The 23,299-nt window shown below is 40.3% G+C and overlaps 1 protein-coding gene across 3 annotated transcripts in view; it reads left to right on the top strand.

The window, feature by feature from the left end:
• NR2C2 (nuclear receptor subfamily 2 group C member 2) overlaps nt 1–23,299 on the top strand; it is a 100,626-nt gene that overhangs the window by 9,798 nt on the left and 67,529 nt on the right. For 2 of the 3 annotated variants that reach the window (XM_023741495.1, XM_004368361.2), the window contains one exon: nt 4,382–4,465. The exons of the other annotated variant lie outside the window; for it this stretch is intronic. In XM_023741495.1, the coding sequence (XP_023597263.1) occupies nt 4,406–4,465 (60 nt within the window). In that variant the 5' untranslated portion in view covers nt 4,382–4,405. The remainder of the gene's footprint in view (nt 1–4,381; nt 4,466–23,299) is intronic. 3 annotated transcript variants of the gene reach the window in all.

Genomic DNA, 23,299 nt, shown 5'->3' with positions numbered 1-23,299 from the left:
TGCAGCCAGACTATGAGCACGTAATGCTGTTGGCTGTAAGGATGGGGGGGCACCTCCTGTTCATGGGCCCCTATTGCAGATGGCTAGGTGGTGTGGGTGGAAGCACCGGTCCTCAGGCCCCTGATGTGGGTAGGTGAAGACCCTGCTTAATGGGCAGATCAGTGTCAAATGTCAAGAACCTGCCACTTCACAGCTGAAACAGTTGAAGTTAGATTTCTAGTATATACCCTGTTGTACTGCGGTAATGAGGTCCTACGCTGTTGAGATGGGCCCACACAAGTCTATGCAGGGGGAAAGGCACTCAAAGTCTGTGGATCCTTTATGCCTGTGCCTAGGAAAAAAGAGCTGTGCCTACCCTGGGTTCCTGGCTTAGGGGAGCTGGCAGTTTATTTTTTCTTCTGTTTGTTAATTTGTTCACTCTCCAAGGCAGGGAGAATGGCTCTATACATGTGACGGATCCTACTTACAGCCCAGGGGACTGGGCAGTTGCTAAAGCCGGTCCAGGACCTGGTGCAGAGCGGGGAGCGGGGAGGTAAATGGGAGACAGGTTTTCCCCTAAGGGGAGTGTTTTTAATCCACGTGGTAGGCCGTATGCACTTACGTATCTTTCGCCGATCCAGGGCCGCTTTTCACTGGTTCTGGGTGGCCATGTAGACTCTCTTGCGCTGGGTCTCTCCCACTGCAGAAAACGCCCCTCACGAACACCGTCACTTGCCTGCCTCACCGCTCCCCCCTGAGCTGATCAGGCCTGAAGGGCTCAGGCTCTTGCTAGATCAGGTCTGGCAACTCCTCGCTGCTTCCGAACCATCTCTCCCTCCCCCTGCCACTCAGTCTGGTTCCTCAACTCTGCATTTGATATTCAGGGCTCCCAGATTGCCATATATAGTTGAACCACTTGTTTTTTTGGGTCTTTGTTGTAAGAGGGTCCACCAGAAGTGTCTGACTACTCCGCCATCTTGGCCCCACCTCCCTGGATTTTAATTCTTAATACAGTGCGTAACAACTATTGGCTGTCTTTATCCATTTGATTTCTTAGCCCTTATTTGCTGTTTTAGGAAAAAAGATTATAGAACTCTAGACTTTTCATATGCAATTATTATTTTAGATAACAGTTGATTGACTTCTAGAAATAGTACATTTGAAGTATGCTTTTTTCCTTCCATTTCTGTTAGTTGGAAAAAAACTGTAGCAAGGGAAAATACCAGAGTGTGTCTCTACACTTTTCCTTCTAGAAACAAAAGTAAAAAGACTTTACTGCTTACTAAAAGAATAAATAACCATAAACACTGTCTCCCCAGTTTCAGACCTAATCGTGTTATGTGACAATGAAGACTTACTGATACTTTTAACCTGATCTCCATTGTAGCATACTGCTCTTACAGGTTTTTGCTCCTTGAAGGCAGGGGTCAGCAATTTATATTTGTCAGTCACAATTTCATGGTCCCGTTTTTCCCACCACATTGCCATTTTGGCAGTAAAATAATGTGAAGGGGAATTATGATAATAGAAGTGGTATCTAATAGTGGATAGAATAATTTAGATAGTTACCAGAGAGTTAAAGTATACTTTAAGTAAGAACTGCAAGAAAGTGTTTTGTAAAATTTCATTACAAAATAGTCCAGAATAATCTGTGGTTGAAGACGGGCCAAGAAAATGAGCTGTGAATGCATGTGTGTGTTACGTACACGGTAATATCATATCATTTTTATATGTAAATGTAGGAAATAAATAACACCAGAGCTTCATTCTCCTATTAACCATGGTTCTTGTATAGTCAACGATTCGTCCAGGAACTAGGTCCAAAGTTCTTGTTGTTGTTAAGTGCCATCGAGTCAATTCCGACTCATAGTAACATCATGTACAACAGAACGAAACACTGCCCGGTTCTGCACCATCCTCACAAACATTGCTGTGTTTGAGCCCATTGTTGCAACCACTGTGTCACTGCATCACGTTGAGGGTCTTCTGTGTTTGCCTGACCCTCTACTTTCCCAAACGTGATGTCCTTCTCCAGAGATTGGTCCCTCCTGATAACATGTCCAAAGTACATGAGACAGAGTCTTGCCATCCTCACTTGTAAGGAGCATTCTGGCTGTAAGTATTCCAGTACAGACTTGTTCATTCCTTTGGTAGTCTGTGGTATATTTAATATTCTTCACCAGCACCATAATTCACAGGCATCAGTTCTTCGGTCTTCCTTAATCATTGTCCAGCTTTTGCATGCATATGAGGCAGTTAAAAATACCATGGCTTGGGGCAGGCAGAAGGAGCCCTGATGGCACAGTGGTTAAAGTGTTTAGCTGCTAACCAAAAGGTCGGCGGTTGAAGCCCATTAGCTGCTTCATGGGAGAAGGATGTAGCAGTCTGCTTCTGTAAAGATTTACAGCCTCGGGAACCCTGTGGGGCAGTTCTACTCTGTCCTGGAGGGCTGCTATGAGTCGAGATTGACTTGATGGCAGTGGGGTTTTTTTGGGGGGGTCAGGTGCACCTTAGTCCTCGAGATGATATCTTTGCTTTTTAACGCTTTAAAGAGGTCTTTGCAGCAGGTTTGCCCAATGCAATATGTTGTTTGATTTCTTGACTGCTGCTTCCGTGGGTGTTGATTGTCGATCCAAGTAAAAGAAATCCTTGACAATTTCAGTATTTTCTCTGTTTATCGTGTTGTTGCTTATTGGTCCAGTTGTGAGAATTTTTGCTTTCTTTATGTTGAGGTGTAATCCGTACTGAAGACTGTAGTCTTTGATCTTCATCAGTAAGTGCTTCAAGTCCTCTTCACTTTCAGCAAGCAAAGTTGGGTTGTCTGCATGTTGCAGGTTGTTAATGAGTCTTCCTCCAATCCTGATGCCATGTTGTTCTTCATATAGTCCAGCTTCTCAGACTGTTTGCTCACATACAGATTGAATAAGTCTGGTGAAAGGTTGCAACCCTTTTCATGATTTTAAACCACGCAGTATCCCATTACTCTGTTTGAACGACTGCTTCTTGGTCTATGTACAGGTTCCTCATGAGCACAACTAAGTGTTCTGGAATTCTCATTCTTTGCTATGTTATCCATAATTTGTTAAGATCCACACAATCGAATGCCTTTGCATAGTCAGTAAAACACAGGTAATCACCTTTCTGGTATTCTCTGCTTTCAGCCAAGATCCATCTGACATCAGCAGTGATATCCCTCGTCATGTCCTCTTCTGAACCCAGCTTGAATTTCTGGCAGTTACCTGTTGTACTGCTACAGCCGTTTTTTAATTACCTTCAACATAAGTTTACTTGTTTGTTACTTTCACGACATTGTTCGATAATTTTCTCATTCTGTTGGATCACCTTTCTTTGGAATGGGTACAGATATGGCTCTCTTCCAGTCTGTTGGCCAGTTAGCTGTCTTCCAAATTTCTTGGCATAGACGAATGAGTGCTTCCAGTGATGCATCCATTTGTTGAAACATCTCAGTTGGTGTTTCATCAATTCCTGGAGCCTTGTTTTGTGCCACTGCCTTCAGTGGACTCCCTTTGTCTTAAATGCTTTGTGTCAGGGTTATTGGGAAGCGTTTTCGGGAGTATTCAGAGAAGTTGTGTCTCATGGCTGGAAGAAACCAGGGGGTTTGCATGTACAGATATTTCATCAGCAGTGTTTACACTCAAGTGGTCCTGACCTGGGAGACTGGCATACCTTAGATTTTTAGATGATCTGTCTCAATTTTTGCAAATGATGGCACCATACCTACTTTTTCTGTTAGTAGAAAGCTGAATTACCTGGTTTTCTAATCTAATGAGGATTTTAAAGTATGAATTGATAAATTTATGGGTACCATTTTCTTAGTACTCCTTAGTGATGCAATGTCTTTAATTCTTTTCTTTTCTCCCTTTGTTAATGATAATGTTTGCCTTACAACCATGAGCAAGGCATGTTAGCACCTGGGCAAGGTTTTGCTTTTCACATTGCCACTAGTAACAGAAGTATGGTTGATGATAGTAATCTGGTACTCTGTATCCAAAGTTGATCTCACACCTTTCTCAGATAGCCACCTTCTTATTCAGCATACTGTAACGGGGAGCTATCAAAAAAGGTGTTTTTCCTACCTCCCTGAGACATAAACCAAGCTGTTACAACTCAAGAGACTTGATAAAGTTCCAGATTCATCTTAGTCTGTATTTACTAGGGGGTGTCTTGTTTTCAAACTGAAATGTTTCTACTAATAATTTTTGTACCTGTAACTGTAGAAGCTGTCACAGCATATCCAGATATGCTTAACCTGCTAGCTGTATCTCCAGTAGGGGGCAAAATCTGCACAAGACAGTACCAAAGATGAATTTTGATTGCTAATATTTTTCAAGTAGCCTGGTTTCTCCCCACCTGATGGAAGTTGCTGCATCTTTCCAAACAGGTTCTCTAATGATCTTGCTTCACCATGGCTACAAATATGGAGGGGCTGGTTCAGCACAGAGTGGGGACCCAGCAGGTGGCTGAGGTGAGTGACGGGCTAGCACAATAGCTAGCACCCTTGCTTTTGAAAGGAAAAATACATCAGTGTGCTCTTTTGTTTCAAAACCATCCCAATGAAGTCAGCATGTGATCCAAATCCAAAGTAGAATGCTGGCATGGAATTAAAAAACGACAAAAGCGTTTATTCCTAATGTTTCTTTGCATGACGAGGGTGGCCTAGCTGCATATGATAAGGTGACTTTAAAATAATTTCACCTTGAACCAAGAACTAATAGAATCTGATGCTTAGCGAAGTTGTGGGTATAGTTTTAACTCCAAGGCTTTGTCTTAGTTTCTCTCACACTTGATAATTTGTTAATACCATGGAATTGTGGAAGGCCCAATTCTGTGCATTCAGCAGTCATTATCGACCATCTACCATGGGGACTGTACTGGAGATTGCGCCAAGTACTGAGAAGTACAGAGGTAAATGAGCCACGGGTCCTTCCTTCAACATTCGCAGTGTCTGGTTAGGGAATAATCATAAAACAGGGTAAGAAGTGAAACTCATGTGAGGGAGGTTCTCCTGGAGGTGGGTCTCAAATGGTGAGTAAGCATCTGTGAGACAGACCCAGATGGAGTGGGTGGGAACTGTGTGGTGGATGCATACTAAGTCAAACATACGTAAAAGGACAGCATGAAATAACTCGGGATGTTCAGGCAACTTGAAGTCTAAAAGAGGTAGGCAGGGGCCAGATCTTGAAAAACATTGTTCATCTCTACTCACTGATAACATAAGTCACTTTGACCATCATTCTGTACAAGTCCATATGCAAGGACTTTAATCTTCACAACAACCTTTCAGGTGGATACTACAATTATTCCCATTTCATAGTTGAAAAAACCAAGGCTCAAAGATGTAGGTAGTTGGCCAAGTGCACATTGTGGCAGAACTGAGATTCTGACCCTTACCTGTTTCACTCCTTCCAAAGCTCCTTCAGTTAACTACATGTCATACTGCAACCAAGAATATTGGAAGTGTTCAGATTTGTATTTTTGAATTAATATTTATATTTCTAGGGCGAAGACATAAAGTTAAGAATGGACATTTAAAGAAAGAATTTAAAAAAACTAAGTACACGCGCATGGCATTTTAAACTGATAAAAATTATGGGCAGATTTTTCAGATTTTAGATCAACCATTAACTTTAAAGTAACTAGTTATTCCTTTCCCCCCAGACAAATAATGATGAATATTAATATGAAAAAAGGTAAACCAAACCCACTGCCATCAAGTTGATTCCTGTGGGACAGAGTAGTACTGCCCCATAGGATTTCCAAGGCTGTAATCTTTACAGGAGCAGACTGCCACATCTTTCTCCCGCAGAATGGCAAGTGGGTCCGAACCTCCAACTTTTCAGTTAGCAGCTGAGCACTTAACCGTTACACCACCAGGGCTACTTTGAAAGAAGATAGATTTAATAAATTTGTTAATATGATGTTTTTGAAAGGACTGTTAGGGCTGTGAAAGTATTGGGGTTTAAAATACTATGTTTATTTGTTGGGTTAGTTTGTGATAGGAATAATCACCTTGGAAATTATATAGGTTTTTCAAATATATAGAGTTATTTTGCATTTAATTGTGTTTCCAACTGAGGCTGATTTGGAGACTAATATATGGATCATTGCCCTAAGAGGCCATCACTAATTCTCTAGGAGAAAAGAAGTAATTAGGTTAAATGTAGGTTTTGTGTATGCATTCAGCAAATTTACTAGCTAAAATTTTCTATCAAATACCTTATTTCCTTCAGGAAACAGAATTTCATATATTAACTTAGTACAGCTGTTATTTCCCATGGCAAAAAATGCATTTTAGGAGACTTTCAGAATAACAGAACACATTCTTAATTTGGAGTGCAAAAGCAGTATCTTCCTATTTCAAATATTCTCTAAATTTCATTGCTATTAAACTGCCTAAGCAAGTAAGAGAGACCCTACAGTTCATCATTTCAATGCTGAGCCATAAACAAGTGGGAATAAAGAGTCTAAATTGAGGGGTTATTAACTTTGGATATTTGTTTATTTAATCAGCAGACAAGGAGCACTACCCCTTTCCTTAGGCTGGGCGTGGGAGGGTGCACAGGTAAATAATAGTACTAGGAGCCTGCTCTGTAAGAATTCTCTGTCAAAGGGTTAAGTGTGAGATGGGCCATGCTAGAGGGGTGAGTAGGGAAGGACAGGAAGGACCTCGGTAGGAAGGAGGCTGTGTAGTCAGATTGTGGGCTGTGGGATCAGACAGACTGGTGTTTAAATTCAGGCCCTGCTACTTGCTATCTGGGTGACCTCTCTGTGCCTCAGTTTCCTCGTCCAGAAAATAAGAGTAATAATAGTACCTGCCTATCTCATAGGATTGTTAAGAGAATTCAGTGAATTTAATGAAATAATAATATATAAGAGCTTTAGTAGTACCATACTTTTGCTCCAAGAGTGAGATAAAGCAATACTGTCAATTATGCAGATGTTCTCTAGAGTCCCCAGATCAACCTTTTTCTCTGTTGGTCAGATAAGTCACAAATTACAAAGTAAACTACAAAAATTGGATAATACAAAATGACAACTTGATGTTCTGTAGCATGCTCAAATTTATTCAGTTATTCAGAGAGACAGTTTAATATAGTAGTAAAAAATGCAGATGCTGGAGCCAGATTGTCTGAGTTTAAATCCTGGCCCTGGCACTTGCAAGCTGTGTGACCTCTCTGTGCCCTAGTTCCTGCATCTGGAAAATGGGGAGAATAATGGTATTTACCTTTATAGAATTGCTTGGGATTAGTAAATGAGTTAAAACAAGTGAACCTCTTAGAACAATGCCTGGCACATAGTAAGAGCTGTAGAAGTATTGGTTATTACTGTTCTGTGTCATATTGAGGAAAGTCCCATTCTAATTCATTCTCAATAATTCCTTTTTGGTGGAAAATTATGGACTTTCCTTTTTCACTTACAGAACTCCTCTCAAATATTCCCTCTGATCTTAGTGGAAATTATATATATAACCATTCAACTGTACACACTCCATGTTCTTGTAGAAGAAATTAAAACATTGGGTGGGTGGTTTGTGCTAGATGACCTTTCTGATTTCTTCAAAACTCAATATTTTTGGATATTTTGGATATCTTAAGGATACCTAAGCTGGGATCCATTAAACCAGTGGGTATCACAAGAATTCCTTGGATTTAGGATCCGTTTTTAAGTTGCCTCCTTAATTAATCTAATTTGTGCTTGACAGTACAGGGGAGATATTTAAATTTTTTAAATGTCATTATTAGCTCGGCCATCAGTTTCTTATTCTTAATACTATATTGTACCCCAGTTATTTGCAGATGTTTTGTTCCACGCCATAGGTGACTTCAGAAATGAAGTTATCTGAGCTTATTGACCTCTTAGAATATCTCTGGCTATTATCTTTTAAGATTTCTGAAAAATCTACAAATGTAGATTTCATCTTTTTTTTTCCCCCCTCCTTCTTCAGCATAGCCTGTACTGGCTGATTTTTCTTCTTCTGAGATCTTTCCTAACTGAATGCTTTTTAGGTCACAATAACATTAGTAACAGAAGCATTTTCGGGTTGGGGAATGTATTCAGTGATAGTTTCTGAACCACAGAATTGAGTTACAAAGAGATGATGTGTGAATGAACCGAGAATCCAAAGAAGAAGCCCCCAGTACCATGTGACAAATAGTCAGGATTAGATGGATGGGCTGCTCCATAACAGGTCCAGGGTTTGGATCAATTCAGTACTTCCAATAAATAACATGCAGTTCACTCTCTTTCATCAGTACATTATTATATGCCTCTAGCTCTTCCAAACCAACCAAACCAAGTTTGATTCAAAACTGGCTTATAGGAACATTTAAAATTGAACATTAACAATTAAAATTTGCCATACTTTAAAAAAAAAAAAAACTTCTTATTTTGAAATAATTTTAGATTTACGGAGAAGTTGCAAAGATAGTACAGAGTTCCCAATACCCTGCATCCAGTCTCTCCCGTTGTTAACTTCCTACATTACCATGGTACACTTGTGGAAACTAAGAAACCATCATTGGTATATTACCATTAACTGAACTCTAGACTTATTTGGCTTTCACCACTTTTTCCACTAATTTTTTTTTTTTCTGTCCCAAGATCTAACCTAGCATCAGTTAATCCTTGAATAATAGGTGACATAAGGTTAATTTCCAAAATGTGAAGATACCTCATATCCCCGGTTTCCCACTTCATCATTCTGACCCAACCACCCAGAGCTGGGTCTCTACAAGTTAGGACTCTGTTTTTCAGTCCTTGCCAAACAGGCAAACGCCAGCCTCTCTGGTGGCTCTCACTGCCCCTGGCAGTTTCGGTAATTTGCTAGAATGACTCACAGAACTCACAGACACTATTACCTATATTTACAGTTACCCATTTATTATAACCAGAAAGGATACAAGCGAGACGCATGAGGCACAGTCTGGGAGAGGTAGTGGCATGAAGCTTTCATTGTCCTCAGGGACGTGCAGCACCCTCTCCTGTGCATGGATGTTCTCACCAATCCAGGAAACCCTCAGAAGAGAGCTCCAAGGTCCAGAGTCCCTAGTCATTGGGACCGTAATGAATATGCATGTTCAATGAATATACATGATTGACTTCATCATGCCCCCTCGCTTCCTGAGGACCGTTGCAGGGTGGGTCCTATGTAGCCCCTTCTTGCCTGGCTATTCTAGAAAGACAAAAAGCTCAGGCTATTTTAAAAAACCAGAGACAAAAAGCCAAACTTAGTTCTTTGTCCCATAGTTAATATAATACATCATATCAATTGAATAAAAAACATGATTATCTCAGTAGATACAGAAAAAGCATCTGAGGAACTCAAACCACCCTTTCATGATAGAAACACTTAACAAACTAGGAATAGAAGACAACTTCCTCAACCTGATAAAGGGAATCTATGAAAAACCCACAGCTAACATTGTTCTTAATGGTGAAAGACTGTATGCTTTCCCCCTAAAATCAGGACAAGACAAGGATGTCTGTTCTCACCATTTTTATTCAACATTGTACTGGAGGTTCTAGACAGGACAGTTAGGCAAGACAAAGAAATAAAAGGCATCCAGATTGGAAAGGAAGAGGTAAAACTATTTGCAGATGACTTGATTTTGTATACGTAAAATTTCAGGAATCCACTAAAAAACCATTAGAACTAATAAGTTCAGGAAGGTTGCAGGATTCAAGATGAATATACAAAAATCTCTTGTGTTTCTGCACACTCGTATTGAACAATCTGAAAAGGAAATTAAGAAAACAATTCCATTTGCAATAACATCAAAAAGTAAAATAGTTAAGAATACCTTTAACAAAGAAGTGCAAAACTTGTATACATATCATTGTTGAAAGAAATTAAAGATCTAAATAATCAGAAAAACGTCCTGTGTTCATGGACTGGAAGACTTAACATTGTTAAACTGATCTGCAAATTCAACATAATCCCTATCGGGATCCCATGTGACTTCTTTGGAGAAATTGACAAGCTGATTTTAAAATTTATATGGAACTGGAAAGGACCCAGAATAGCTAAAACAATCTTGAAAAAAGAAGAACAAAATAGGAGGGTTCGTACTTTTCCTGTTTCAAAACTTACTACAAAGCAATGACAATCAAGACAATGTGGTACTGGCACAAGGATAGACGTACAGATCAATGGAATAGAATTGAGAGTCCAGAAATAAACCTATACATCAGTGGTCAGCTGATTTTCAACAAGGGTTCCAAGACCATCCAATGGGGAAAGAATCATCTTTTCAACGAATGGTGCTCGGACAGTTGGATAGCCACATATGAAAGAATGAAGTTAGACCTTTAGCTCACACCAGTTACAAAAATTAGTTCAAACTGGATCAAAGGCCCAAATGTAAGAGTTAAAACCATAAAACTCTTAGAAGAACATGTACGGGTAAATTTTCATGACCTTGGATTTGGCAGTGGATTCTTAGATAAAACACCAGAATCATAAGCAACAAAATTTAAAATAAATAAATTGTACTTCATCAAAATCAAAACTTTTTTTTAATTCATTCATTTATTCAGCTGATATAAATTGATCCCATACTTTGGACCAGGGCTTTTACTAGATGTTATGGATACAGCAATAAACAGAATTTAGTTTCTTCCCAGAGTGTTTACAGCCTTCTATGTGTGACAGGCAATTATAATTCATGATATATAATACAGTGATACAGTTGGGAGAGGTACAGAATGTTATTGGAACTCACAGGAGGGAGATCTAACAGTGTCTCAGGGTTTTCGATGGTGTCATGTGAAGATAATTTTTTTTTTTTTTTTTGGCTTTTTCTTTCTTAAATGTGCTTCACAGAACACCATCAGGAAAGTGAAAAGGTAACTCACAGAGTGGGAGAAAATATTTGCAGATCACAGATATGATAAGGGACTTGCATCTAGAATATAAGAAGAATTCTTATGATTCAATAATAAAAAGACAAATAACTCAGTTAAAAAATGGACAAAGGATCTGAATAGATGTTTCTCCAAAGAAGATATATAAATGGCCAATAAGCACGCGAAAAGGTGCTCAGCATCATTAGACATTAGAGAAATGTAAATCAGGTTACCAGATTACATCCACTAGGATGGCTAGAAGCAAAAGGACAGACAATAACAAGTATTGACAAGAATGCGAAGCTATTGGATATCTCATACATTACATTGCTGGTGGGAATGTAAAATGGTAGAAATGTTTATGCTCATAGCAGCTTTATCCGTAATAGCCAGAAGGTGGAAACAACCCAAATATTTATCAACAGAATGAATGGATAAACAAAATGTAATATATTTATACAATGGAATATTATTTGACCATACAAAGGAATGAAGTAGTGATATATGCGATGACATGGATGAACCTTGAAAACATTATGCTAAGTCAAAGAAGCCAGGCACAAATGACCATATATTATTTAATTCCATAAAATATCCAAAACAGGAAAATCTATAGAGACAGAAAGAAGATTAGTAGTAGCTTAGGGCTTCAGAGGAGGCAAATAATGTGTGTGGATGGGGGAGGGGGAAAGGGAAGTAATATGTAAAGCGTGTGGGATTTCTTTTTGAGGTGATGACTTCTAAAATTGACTTGTGATGGTTGCACATGTCTGTGACTACATTAAAAACCATTGATTTGTGCACTTTCAATGGATATATTGTATGGTATGTGAATTATATCTCAATAAAGCTGTTTTAAAAAATAGTATATGCAGTCACCAGGGCTCCACATAATAATTTAGTTATAGCTGTTTGCCATTTATTATAGTAGAGTATGCTAGATATTTTATGCTGTTCTTTGTATTCACTATCTCATTTAACACTCCAATAGCACTACTAACCCAAAAAACCAAACTCATTGCTGTCAACTCGATTCCAACTCAGCAACCCTATAGGACAGAGTAGAACTGCCCCATTGGATTTCCAAGGAGTGACTGGTGGATTTGGACTGCTGACCGTTTGTTTAGCAGCCAAACGCTTAACCACACTGCCATCAGGGCTCCAGTAACATTACTAGGAAAGCCTTATTTTCCCAATTTTCATAAGATGAAGCTGGGGGTAAAGAGATTAACTTGCTAAGTTTCAAACCCACATTTAAGTGGCTTCAGAGCTCAAGCTTTTAACCACTATACAATAGTCAAAAGTGTCCCAAATGCTAACAGTTTGTTTCTGGATGATGGGCAATTTTTTTTATACCTCCATTTCCAAATTTTAACTTTAGTAGTTTTAAATGTCTATAACTATTATTATTTAAGCAAATTAACTATTGATTTTTTTTCCTCATCACAGAGTGTCAGAAACATGGCTGAGTCTAGGCTTCTGCTAAATATATTTACTGTAGAATTGACTATGAAACTTGATAAAGAATGATATGAATAATTTTTTTTGAAAGAAATAGTTGACAGATGAGGATTTGAATTGAAGCAATAGGAGTTTGAATCATATCTCGCAGTGGCATTAATTTTGCCTTTCACCTCTTGAAAGACATGGATTTTTCTAAAGGGCTTTGGTATCTTTTAAGCATCAAGATTTCCCTCTATAACTGGAAATTTAAAGCAGACACAAATACACATGTGTATTTCTTCATCGTTGCCTAAATGAAATTTTTAAAAAGTTAAAAAAGACATTTTCAACTCCGTAGACTGTTTTGAGCCTGGACAGATTTAGGAGTTAACCTGTTGCAGTATTTTAAGTGGCTTACTGATTGGCAGAAAGTGACTACTCATGCAGCCAAACTATAAGTTGCTTGTCTGTTCACACAGTGGAAGTAAGGTGGCTATGCATATCTTGGCATTCCTGGTCCCTACATTGTCGTAGGGGCTCTTCAGCCATTGAACAATCTTTGAACAGGGACGGTCCTGCCACCTTGTAAAAATGACATGATGGAGGCGTCTCACCTCTTTTAACTTCAGAAGGAGGGAGGAGAATCAAGATCAGCAACCCAAGGCTGATTCCTACGAGGCGGAGGTCAAATATACCTTCACCCTCCAACGTTTTTACCAATTCTGACACCAGCCGGCCTTCCCACAGCACTCTCTGCTTCTCTGTTGTGTTCGATAATTCATTGTAATGGCTACACAGAACTCAAAACACAATACGATTATTGGGTTTATTAGAGAAGTAACAGGTTACAGTTCAGGATACAGTTCTTCAATTGGGACAGCCTCTTTTCAACCGCCCTGCTCGGGCACGTGTTACAAAGCTCCTTAGCTCTGCCAGTAAGTGCCTGGGGGTACCCCACTCTGCCAGTAAACCTTGGCCCGAAAGCACTCAGCTCTCTCACTCCGTAGGTTGTCAAGCTTAGTTCCACCAACAAATGCCCGAGGCACCCCAACTCCACCAGCAAGCCTCCTGCCCGAAGGTGCTCAGCTTTCTTACTTCTTGGGCCGGGAAGCTCACCATGCCATTTCCTGCCAGTCTCCTGATTCTGCTGCCACTGTTTCACTGCCACTGCTCCTCGCCATCTTGCTATCTCTGGCATTACAGCTCTCCATCTGTCTGTCTCTGGGGTCTAGGAGGGTCTCAGTGCAGGGATTCTGGACCAAAGTATGTGCTCCATTCCCATCTCTTCTTCTTGGTAGTTGTCAGTTTCCCCCTTTCTGCTTCTGGGATGGCTCATTTTAAGTTAATGGGATGGCAAAACAGACCTTTCCCCTCATTAGGGTTTCATACACCTTATTTGCATGTTCCCACCCCCACAAGGATGCTATGCCCCTTATTTGTATTATTAGCAAGCTGTCCAATCCCTTTGGTGGGCCACAAGCACCTTATATGCATAGTCCCACCCAATCTTTTGGTGGGAGTTTCAAGAGCATGGCTAGAAAGGCCATATAAAAGCAGTGTATCACACGGCATACTGCTTACTACCACTCTACTCTTTGATCATCAGGGCTTACGCCATCATTGCAGATATCTTAGACTAACACTTCCACGTAGGGGAATGTTGAAAAACGGCTCTTGAACCAAACCCAGTATTGGCAAGGCCACATCCCCTCAAGGGGGAGAAATCAAAGTGATTCCCCAGGTTTTAGATTTCCAGTGTCCTGGAAAGCCCAACTCATTATAATTAAATTTGAGTGATTCTGCAGTCTTACAGATGGGACATTCTGAGTTTTCATTTTCTTATAAAAGAAGATGTACATATATATATAGATAGATACATTTAAAAGTTAAGTACAACCATGTTTATTACAGCACTATTTACAACAGCCAAAAGCCGGAAACAGCCAAAATGTCCATCAACAGATGAATGGATAAGCAAAATGTGGTATGTACATGCAGTGGAATATTACTCAGCCATAATGAGAAACGAAGTCCTGATACGTGCTACAACATGGATGAACCTTGAAAACATTATGCTGAGTGAAATAACTCAGTCTCAAAAGGACAAATATTGTATGGTTACACTTATATTAAATATCTAGAATAGGCAAGTATATAGAGATCAAAGTTTATTAGTGGTTACCAGGGCACGTGTGAAACCAAATCAAAAACCCATTGCTGTTGAATCAGTTCCAACTCATAGCAACCCTATAGGACAGAGTAGAACTGCCCCATATGGATTCCAAGGAGTGGCTGGTGAATTTGAACTGCTGACCTCTTGGTTAGCAGCCAAGCTCTTAATCACTAGGTAGGAAGGAGGGTATAAAAATGGCACGGCATAGTGACAAGCCTCCTCATCTAACTTCTGGAGTGGGAGAAGAGAGAATCAAGGCTGACTTCTATGAGGTGGAGTTCAAGCATACCTCCACCCTCCAACCTTTTTACCAATTCTAACACCATTCTTCCCTCCCATGGCAGTCTCTGCTTCGTTCGGTAATTCATTGCAGTGGCCACACACAACTCGCAGACCATACTCAGACAGGGTTTATTAGGGAAGTAACAGGTTACAGCTCGAGATCAGGAAGCATGTAGGCAAAGTCTCCCTTAAGCACAGGACAGCTCTCTGCTCCTCTCAGCCATGCAGAGCTCCTCTTGGCCCCCTGAGGACAGACTCCCCTCAGCCCCACCAGGACAGGCCTCCTCTCTCAGCCCTTAGCCCCCGTTCGGGCCTGACCTCTGCCCTGCGCAGTCAAGTTTTGCAAAACTCTAGCTCCACTGATAAGTGCCTTTGGGCACCTCACTCAGCCAGTAAGCCGCAGCCCGAGGTGCTCAGGTCTCTCACTCCATGGGTTGGCACACCTACTGTAGCTACCTCGCTCCGTGGGCTGTCTCACGCCAGTCTCCTGGTTCTGCTGCCGCCGTTTGTTTGCTGTCCCTTAGCACTGTCTCGTGCGGTCTCCAGTGTTACAGCTCTCTGTGTCTCCTGAGTCTAGGAGATTCTCAGTGCAGAGACTTCGGGTCCAAAGGACATGCTCCCCTCCTGGTTCTCCTTTCTTGATGCTAGTGAGGTTCCCTTTTCCCACCTCTGGGATGGTTCATTTTAAGCCTAGAGGTATGGCAAGACTGACCAATCCCCTCATTAGGTTTCCATACACCTTATTTGCATGGTCCCACCGCCTCCCCCACAAGGGTTCCGTGCACCTTATTTGCATTATTAGCAGGCTGTTCAATCCCCTTGGTGGGCCACAAACACCTTATTTGCATAGTGCTACCTAATCATTTTGCGGGAGTTAACAAGACCATGTGTCTTAGTCATCTAGTGCTGCTATAACAAATACCACAAGTGGATGGCTTTAACAAAGAGAAGTTTATTCTGTCACAGTCCGGTAGGCTTGAAGTTCAAATTCAGGGTGCTGGCTCCAGGGGAAGGCTTTCTGTCTCTGTCAGCTCTGGAGGAACGTCCTTGTCATCAGTCTTCCCTTGGTCTGGGAGCATCTCAGGTCCAAAGGATGCCCTCTGTTCGCGATGCTGCTTTCTTGATGGTATGAGGTCCCCCGTCTCTCTGCTGGCTTCTCTCTCTTATATTTCAAAAGAGATTGACCTAAGACACTATCTAATCTTGTAGATCTCACCAGTATAACTGCCACTAATCCATCTCATTACATCATAGTTATAGGATTTACAACACACAGGGAAATCCCATCAGATGACAAAATGGTAGACAATCATACAGTACTGGGAATCATGACCTAGCCAAGTTTACAGGTATTTTGGGGGGACACAGTTCAATCCATGACACCACACATGGCTAGGAGGACTGTATTAAGTAATTCACTGTACCACAGAGGGAGAAAGACAGCCACCATGCTTAAGAGACACTGAACCTCTGTTAAGGGTGATGGAAAAATTCAGAAAGGGTGATGGGCGAACAACATGATGAACATAATTAATGTCATTGAGCTGTACATGTGAAGACTGTTGAAATGGCAAATGCTTGTTACCTATATATTTACCACAATAAAAAAAGGAGGAGGAGAAAAAGCTTGAATAATGCTATGTATGGCTTAAAATAGAAAACAGCAGGCCACTGAACACCCTCCTCCTTTTCCTTTTCTCCAATCTTCCTCTCTAAATTTGCATTTTTTCTTGTATTTAACTCCTTTAGAAAGTATCCTTACTTTGCTGTTTCTTGATTTGTTAGTTTTAGACATTGTCTTTTGACTACCATTATAGTTGAAGAAGCTTTAGCGTTCTTTTAGTGCCCCATACTCCCCTCCAACTTCTCTTTTCTCCATTCTCCCAATAAAGTTACATCCTATTTGTATAACAGTGTTTGTGTTACTTTATTATAACACTAGGTCCCTGAGTGATGCAAATGATTTGTGCTTGGCTACTAACCTAAAGGTTGGCAGTTTGAACCTTCCCAGCAGCACTGTGGAAGAAAGGCTTCTGTAAAGATTACAGCCATAAAAACCCTATGGAGCAGTTCTACTCTGTTAACACATGGGGTCGCCATGCGTCGGAATCAATTTGATGGCAGTGGGTTTGCTTTTGTTTTGGTTTATTATGACACTGTCACAAATACTTCCCAGTGTCTCCAACATGGTTGTAAAACTCTCTAATGAACCATTTTCTATATACATACATCAGGGGAATTTGACGTTTATCTGTGAAAACCTCCTTCTAAAGCCCTCTGACTTCCTGTTCCAGTCCTTACTGATTGCTTTTTAGGCACTCTACACTGCTGTCGTTCTTTATTCTGCTCTTGAGTCAGATTCTGTTTCCTGGAGTCCATGTTACTTTCTTCATTTCTTTTTTTGATGGATAACATGTGCCAATAGCTTCTCAGGAAAGGGTTCTTCAGGCGTGAATTGCTTTTAGGTCTTATATATCTAAACATGTTTTTATTTATACCCACATGCTTGATTGATGGTTTGGCAGTTGAAAATCATTTTACCTCAGAATTTTAAAGGCACCATTTTATTATCTTCCCGCTTCCAGTGTTGCTTTTGAGAAGGTCAGTGCCATTCTTATTCTTGATCCTTGCAGGTGACCTTCTCCCCCCATCCCCTACTCCTTCTCTCGGTTGTTAAGATCTTTCTTTATCTCTGTTGTTTTGTAATTTCATAATAATGCCCCTTAGTGTATATATATTTTTTCATACATTGTACTGGGCTCTTAGGGTCCTTTCAATCTGAAAACTCACGTCCTCCTGTTCTAGGAAATTGTTTTATACTAGTACTCCGGTAATTTATTCCTTTGGTTTTTTTTTCTCCCTATCTCTCTCCAACACTCCTAATTAATTGGATGCTAGCTCTCCTGAACTAATCCTTTCATTTGCTTATCTTTTCTCTCCTACTTCCAACTTTGTACTTTCAGGGAAATTTCATGGATTAAAATCTGGCTCTGGTACTTGTTGCTTAAGCAAGTTATGTAACCTCTCTGTGCCATTTTCTTCAACTCTCAAATGATGTTAATTATTGTACTGATCTTAGAAAGCCATTGTGAAGAGTAAATGAATGAATCCATGTAAAATATGCACACAGCAAGTAGTACATTGTGACACATAGTAAACACTCAGAAAAGCTTAGCTGCTACTGTTCTTATCGTTATTCTTTCAACTTTATTTTCATTTTTGCTGTCATATTTTTTAATTTCAAGGAGCTCTTTTTCTTCGTTCCTTTTTTATAGCAAATTTTTCTTGTTTCATGGATCCAATAGTTTGTCTTATTTCTCTAAGGATGTTTATTGTAGCTTTTTACTCTTTAGTTTTCTTTTGCTTCTTACATAGTTGCCATTTTGTCCAAGTTCCTACTTAGAAATTTTTAATTCTTTATTTTAGTTTCTTTCTTTGTGGAAACTAGTTTTCTTCTCTTCTTACATGTTGTTGTTAGGTACTGTCGAGTTGGTTCCAACTCATAGCGACCCTTTGTACCACAGAACAAAACACTGCCTGGCCCTGCACCGTCCTCATGATCATTGTTATGCTTGAGCCCATTGTTGCAGCCACTGTGTCAGTCCATCTCGTTGAAGGTCTTCCTCTTTTTCGCTGAACCTCTGCTTTACCAAGCGCTTCTTACATAGTTCCATTTTATCCAAGTTCCTTTTTAGAAATTTTTAGTTCTTTGTTTTAGTTTCTTTCTTTCTTATGGAAATTTTCCTCAAATGGATAATAATCCTTATCATTGGTTCATATTTAAGAATGAAAACGAAAAGCTTTTATACATGTATAAGGCTTGAAGGAAGCAAAAGGTCATTAAAAAGACAGGAAAGAAAGAAAAGACCAAAATGGATGTCAGAAGAGACTCTGAAACTTACTCTTGAATGCAGAGTAGCTAAAGCTATTCTGGAAGAAATGATGAAGTAAAAGAGCTGAACAGAAGATTTCAAAGAACAACTCAAGAAGATAGAGTATTATAATGAAATGTGCAAAGACCTAGGGTTAGAAAACCCAAAGGGAAGAACATGCTCTGCATTTCTGAAGCTGAAAGAACTGAAGAAAAAATTCAAGCCTCAAGTTGCAATAGTGGAGGATTCTATTGGCAAAATGTTGAATGATGCAGGAAGCATCAAAAGGAGATGGAAGGAATCACAAAGACACTGTACCAAAAAGAATTAGTCAGTGTTCAACCATTTCAGAAGGTAGCATATAATCAAGAACCAATGGTACTGAAGGAAGAAGTCCAAGCTGCCCTGAAGACATAGGCGAAAAACAAGTCTCCAGGAATTGACGGAATACCAATTGAAATGTTTCAACAAACGTATGCAGTGCTGGAGGTGCTCACTTATCTATGCCAAGAAATTTGGAAGACGGCTACCTGGCCAACCAGTTGGAAGAAATCCATATTTGTGCCCATTCCAAAGAAAGGCGACCCATCAGAATGTGGAAATTATCAAACAGTATCATTAATATCACACCCAAGTAAATTTTGCTGAAGGTAATTCAAAAACAGTCGCAGCAGTACATTGACAGGGTACTGCCAGAAATTCAAGCCGGGTTCAGAAGAGTACGTGGAATGAGGGATATCATTGCTAATAACAGATAGATTTTGGCCGACAGGAGAGAACATTAGAAAGTTGATTGCCTGTGTTTTATTGACTATGCACAGGCATTCGACTGTGTGGATCATAACAAATTATGGATAACATTGCAAAGAATGGGAATTCTAACAAATTATGGATAACATTGCAAAGAATGCTCATGTGGAACCTGTGCATAGACCAAGAGGCAGTCGGTAGAACAGAACAAAGGGATATGGAATAGTTTAAAATCAGGAAAAGTGTGTGAAAGTTGTATTCTTTGACCATATTTATTCAGTCTGTATGCTGAGAAAATAGTCTGAGAAGCTGGACTGTATGAAGCAGAATACAGCATCAGGATTGGAGGAAGACTCATTAACAGCCTGTAATATGCAGATGACACAACCTTGCTTCCTGAAAATCAAGAAGACTTGAAGCACTTACTGATGAAGATCAGAAACTACGTTTTTCAGTATGGATTATACCTCAACATAAAGAAAACAAAAATCCTCACAACTGGACCAATAAACAACATCATGATAGACAGGAATAGTGAAGTTGTCAAGGATTTTATTTGGTCCACAGTCAATGCCCATTTAAGCAACAGTCAAGAAATCAAACAACAGATTGCACTGGGTAAATCTGCTGCAAAAGACCTCTTTCAAGATGTCACTTTGAGGACTAAGGTGTGCCTGACCAAGTATTTTCAATCGCTTCATATGCATGTGAAAGCTGGACAGTGAATAAGGAAGACCAAAGAATCGATGCCTTTGAATTATGGTGTTGGTGAAGAATACTGATGGACTGCCAGAAGAACAAATAAAGCTGTCTTGGAGGAAGTACAGCCAGAATGCTCCTTAGAGACTTCGTTTCACATACTTTGAACATGTTATCAGGAGGGGCTGGTCCCTGGAGAAGGACATCATGCTTGGTAAAGTAGGGTCACCGAAAAAGAGAAAGTCCCTCAAGGAGATGGATTGACATACTGACTGCAACAGCTGGCTCAAACATAGCAATGATAGTGAGGATGGCACAGACTGGGCAGTGTTACGTTCTATTGTACAGACGGTCACTATGAGTTGGAACCAACTCGACGACAACTAACAACAACAAGGCCTGTCAACTTGTTCAGTTTACCTGTGGGATGTTTTGATAGGCACCCACCCATTTTTAGGGGGTGCTCCATATATCAGTATCTGTAGTTATTTTTTCTATGGCTATTTAGTTTTTCAGACAAGAATTCTTCAATTTCCTGTCTGAGAAGTATATGTCTTGTTGCCAGTCTTTTTTAAGCTGAGGCACAGGGCATTGGGGGAACGGGCTTTTTCACAATTCAGAACTTAAACTTTCTTGTAATCTCCCTCTCTGAGAACTGAAGAATAGGGCTCCCTCCTTCACTGTGAAGATGTGTTTGAGATCTCTGGGTCTGAAGCCTATACTGTGGTTTTTCTGTATAAAGAGGAAGTGTTGGTGATGAGTTGCGTGGCTACACCACAGACATTCAGCTAGTCCCCTGGTTTTTAGCCTGCTTCTCAGCTCTGCTTTCTGTGGGACCTAGTGTTCCAGTACTGAGTCTTTCCAGGTTTCTGGAGTTTAGCTTGTTCTGGGAATTAGCTAGTTTCTCATTAGTATCCGCCTCTGCAGTCATTTGGGGTTCATTTTTGCTCATGTTGCTAAGTCAAATTGCACCCCACCATCTACTTTGTATCTTCCAAAAGATTGTTAACATCTGTGATCCACCGTCATCTCCTTACATGTTCTTTTTGTTTTTATGAGTTTACGTGTATATATTTCATCCTTTACTCATACTTTAATATAGTTTGGAAACCCTAGTGGTGTAGTGGTTAAGTGCTGTGGCTGCTAACCAAAAGGTCAGCAGTTTGAATCCACCAAGTGCTCCTTGGAAACTCTGTAGGGCAGTTCTGCTCTGTCCTATAGGGTCGCTGTGAGTCAGAATCAACTTGACGGCAACGGGTTTGAAGAATAGAAATGATAAGTGCGTATGTGAGTATTTGCTTTTTTTAACTGAAAGTCAGGGAAAGTACCACTAGTAAAGCAAACCTAAATTGTTCATTTATGAACTTCAGGGTGCTCAAGCAGTTTCCCATTTACTTATCCCAGGTACTTATAAAGTGCTTACTGTGTTCTTGTTCTCAAGATAAAGACCCTGCTCACATGAAGTTTCTGTTCTATTGGGAAACAATAAACATCTAAACGAACAAAAAAATGTTGAGAGCAGTAAGTACTATAAAGAAAAGTACAGCTGTGAAAAGAGAAAGTGACAGGAGTTACTATTTAAGCATATTTAGGGAAGATTTTTTCTTTTGAAGGTGACATTTAAACTGAGACCTGGATGAAGTGAGTGATTCATGTGAGTATCCGGAGGTGGGGATTAGGGAGATAGGGAGCATTCAGGCAGAGCAAGTGCCAAGACCCTGGGAGCATGCCCATATGATGGGAGTGCAGTAAGCAAGGGAGAAGGTGGTAGGAAATGAAGTCAGAGTGGTAGGTAGGAGCCATATCATCTTGGGCTTTTTATAGGCCATAGTCAGTAATTGGATTTTATTCTATGTATGCTTGGGAGCCACTGGATTATTTTGTGCAAGGGAATGACTTGACTCAATTTATGTTTGCAGAGAATTACCTTGGAAGCCATGTGGAAAACAATTACTATAGGAGGGCATGAGTGGAAGCAGAAGGACCGGTTAGGGAGTTAGGGGAGGCTCTTAAATTTAAGTGAAGATAATGATGACTCAGACTAGGATGAAGGAGAATTGAAATAGTCAGATCCTGGCGGAGGCGTAGTAAATTTTGCGTTGCCTGACCCCCTCCCCTCCCCAATTCAAATGCCTGAGGCAGTCTTTAAGTTGTGGCCCACACCCCCATTTCAAGACGAGTAAGACATTGATAGTGGAAAGGTGTCAGCAGAAACGCCTCCCTCCCTCTTGTCCAGCTGCCTTAGTCAGGTGCCTTTCATGTTTATGGCACTTTGAAATACCATTTCGCACCTCATCTGGCTCCCCCCTGGACTTGCGCCAGGGGGCAGGTGCCCCCCCCACCCCCTCCCTGCGCTGTGCATCTGGGTCCTGGGTGTATTTTGAAGAAGAGCCAGTAATAGTCGCTGATGGACTGAATGTAGGGTCTGAGAGAACAAGATTAGTCAAGGATGATAAGAAGATTTGAGGCCTGTGCAACTGTGTGAATGTTTGCTAAGATGGGAAAGACTAGGGGATGCGTAGGTTTAGGAGGTTTGAACTGACGGCCTCTTAGACATTTACGTGGAAATGTTAATTATGCAGTTATAGCTATATGAGTCTAAAGTTCAGAGGAGAGATTGGGGCAGGGGTTATCTGAGGAGCCTTGGACTCCTTAGATTGTGTCGCCTAAGGAGACAGTTATAGATAAAGAAGAGATCTGAGGACTGAGCCCTGGGGCACATCAGCTTTCTAAGTTGGGAAGATAAGGAAAGAGCAAAGGAGAGGGAATGGTCAGAAAGGTAGGAGGAAAATGAGGAGAGTACTTACAATCCTGGAAACTAGGAGAAGCAATCGTGCCAGGGGTTAAAAATAATGCCAATGTTTCTGCGTTAATAATAGATTTTTGTCTTTCTGTAATTATCTTTGATGATGATGATTATGATTATGCAAATGCCAAAAAATTTGATGTGATGAAGTTGTTGTTAGCTACCGTAGACATAAAAAAAAAGTTTTTATTTGCATAGAAACATGATACTTGGAATTTTTTTTTTTTTAATTGTACTTTAGATGAAGGTTTACAGAACAAATAGTTTCTCATTGAACAGTCAGTACACATATTGTCTCATGACATTGGTTAACAACCCCACGACATGTCAGCAGTCTCCCTTCTCGACCTTGGAGGACCTTCTTTTTGGTGAAAATATACATAGCCAAAGTTACACATTTCAAAAGTTTCTACATGTACAATTCAGTGA

Source organism: Trichechus manatus, unplaced genomic scaffold (assembly GCF_000243295.1).
Source record: "Trichechus manatus latirostris isolate Lorelei unplaced genomic scaffold, TriManLat1.0 scaffold00001, whole genome shotgun sequence".
Taxonomy (NCBI): domain Eukaryota; kingdom Metazoa; phylum Chordata; class Mammalia; order Sirenia; family Trichechidae; genus Trichechus; species Trichechus manatus.
This window is presented reverse-complemented; position numbering and strand designations above follow the sequence as displayed.